At 43.1% G+C, this 2312-nt stretch overlaps 1 protein-coding gene across 1 annotated transcript; it reads left to right on the top strand.

The window, feature by feature from the left end:
- The first annotated feature begins 760 nt into the window (after positions 1-760).
- On the top strand, positions 761-2026 carry LOC127240874 (uncharacterized). The gene is made up of 2 exons (XM_051259725.1): positions 761-970; positions 1490-2026. The coding sequence occupies exons 1-2, from the start codon at positions 761-763 to the stop codon at positions 2024-2026; spliced, it is 747 nt and encodes a 248-aa protein (XP_051115682.1).
- The last annotated feature ends 286 nt before the right edge of the window (positions 2027-2312 follow it).

Genomic DNA, 2312 nt, shown 5'->3' with positions numbered 1-2312 from the left:
ATCAAAGACTACTTGACAAAGCCACCAGTGCTAACAGCCCCAATTCCTGGACATCCGTTGACGCTTTACATCACTGCACAAGAACGTTCAGTTGGAGGCTTGTTAGCACAGGAAGCCAATAAAAGGAAAGAAAATGCCCTCTACTACCTCAGTAGAATGATGACACCAAATGAACTAAATTATTCACCGGTGGAAAAGATATGCTTGGCGCTCATCTTCGCCATAAAAAAGTTGAAGCATTACTTCCAAGCGCACACTATCCGGTTGGTGTCCAAAGCAAATCCCTTAAAATATGTCATGTCAAAGCCTGTCCATTCTGATCGACTCGCGAGGTGGTACCTGCAGCTGCAACAATTTGAAATCATTTATGTACCACAGAAAGCTGTAAAAGGACAAATATTGGCTGACTTCCTTGTTGATCATCCCATCCCCTCTGAGTGGCAGTTGTCTGACGACTTCCCTGATGAAGACGCGTTTTTTCCTCGAAATCACCCCACCATGGAAAATGTATTTTGACGGCTCATCACACAAAAATGAAGCTGGAGCCGGAGTAATATTTGTCACATCACAAGGAGAAGTCCTTCCTTACTCTTTTGCCTTAAAAGAGAAGTGTTCAAATAATGTGGATGAGTATCAAGCACTCATCCTCGGCCTAAAAATGGCGGTAGACATCAAGCAACTCCAACTTCAAGTATAAGGGGACTTCAAGTTGGTTATAAATCAAATCACTGGAGAGTTTGAAGTGAAGAAACCAGAACTAATGCCTTACTTAAAGTATGCTAAGACACTCATTGAGTTGCTCGGGGATGTCTCTATTCAATATGTCCCAAGGAAAGAGAATGGGCAAGCTGACGCTCTGGCTAAACTGGCATCGACTCTATCCATCCCCGATCAACAGGTGTATATTCCGATACGCAAAGTTTGGATGGATTCCTGCAAGTATGAAGAAGAAGAATGTGTTGAAAAAGAGGTAAATCACCTCATCGAGGTGTTTGAAATTGAAGAAGAAGATTGGCGGCAACCAATATTAGATTTCTTAAAATATGACAAGCTCCCGAGTGACCCGCGCAGACGAGCAGATATCCGAAGAAGAGCTTCACGCTATGCCTACTTCAACGGCATACTCTATCGTCGGTTGTTCGACAACATGTTCCTTCGATGCCTCAGCAATCATCAAGCCAAACAAGCTATGGAGGAAACTCATGCCGGAATCTGTGGAGCTCATCAAGCTGGCCCAAAGTTACACTTCCGAATAAAGAGGATGGGGTATTATTGGCCAACCATGGTTAAAGACTGTATAGAGTTTGCACGGAGATGCCAACCGTGTCAATTTCATGCTAACTTTATCAATCAACCACCGGAACCATTGCACCCAACTATTGCTTCGTGGCCATTCGATACCTGGGGCATGGACGTCGTAGGACCACTCACAAAGTCGTCTGCTGGACATCTCTATATCTTGGCCGCAACTGACTACTTCTCCAAATAGGCAGAAGCAGTTCATTTGAAAGAAGTTAAAAAGGAGACGGTAGCTGACTTCATACGAGTCAACATCATTTACCGTTATGGGGTTCCTCGGTGTATCATCACTGATAATGGAAGATCTTTTGCCAATACTCACATCGACAAGCTTTGTGAAAAGTTTGGCTTCCAACAAAAGAAGTCCTCGATGTATTATGCACTGGCAAATGAACTCACAGAGGCATTCAATAAAACACTTTGTAACTTGCTAAAAAAGGTTGTCTCCAAATCAAAAAGAGATTGGCATGACCGCATTGGTGAAGCTTTGTGGGCCTATCGTACTACATTCCGCACTCCAACACAAGCGACACCATACTCACTTGTATATGGGGTTGAAGCTGTCCTCCCATTGGAAAGACAAATTCCTTCACTAAGGATTGCTCTTCAGAAAGAATTGACGACCGAAGAAAATGTCAGATTAAGACTCGAAGAGCTAGAGGCTCTCGACGAGAAAAGACTACAAGCTCAACAAAGACTGGAGTGTTATCAAGCACGATTATCTTGAGCTTACAATAAAAAAGTCAAATCACGATCCTTTCAAATCGGGGACTTGGTTCTTGCTGTTAGAAGGCCCATTGTGATCAACTTTCGTTCGGGAAATAAATTTTTATCCAAGTGGGATGGACCCTACGTCATCACTCAGGTCTACACAAATGGTGCATACAAGTTGACATCTCAAGACGGACTCCGGATAGGGCCAATCAATGGGAGGTTCCTCAAAAGATATTATACGTGAGACCTTCAAATCAAATCAAGACTCCTTAGCATGAGAATAAACTGCGAAATAATAA

This window comes from Andrographis paniculata, unplaced genomic scaffold, assembly GCF_009805555.1.
Source record: "Andrographis paniculata isolate CXL003 unplaced genomic scaffold, ASM980555v1 Contig80END, whole genome shotgun sequence".
Lineage (NCBI taxonomy): Eukaryota > Viridiplantae > Streptophyta > Magnoliopsida > Lamiales > Acanthaceae > Andrographis > Andrographis paniculata.
This window is presented reverse-complemented; position numbering and strand designations above follow the sequence as displayed.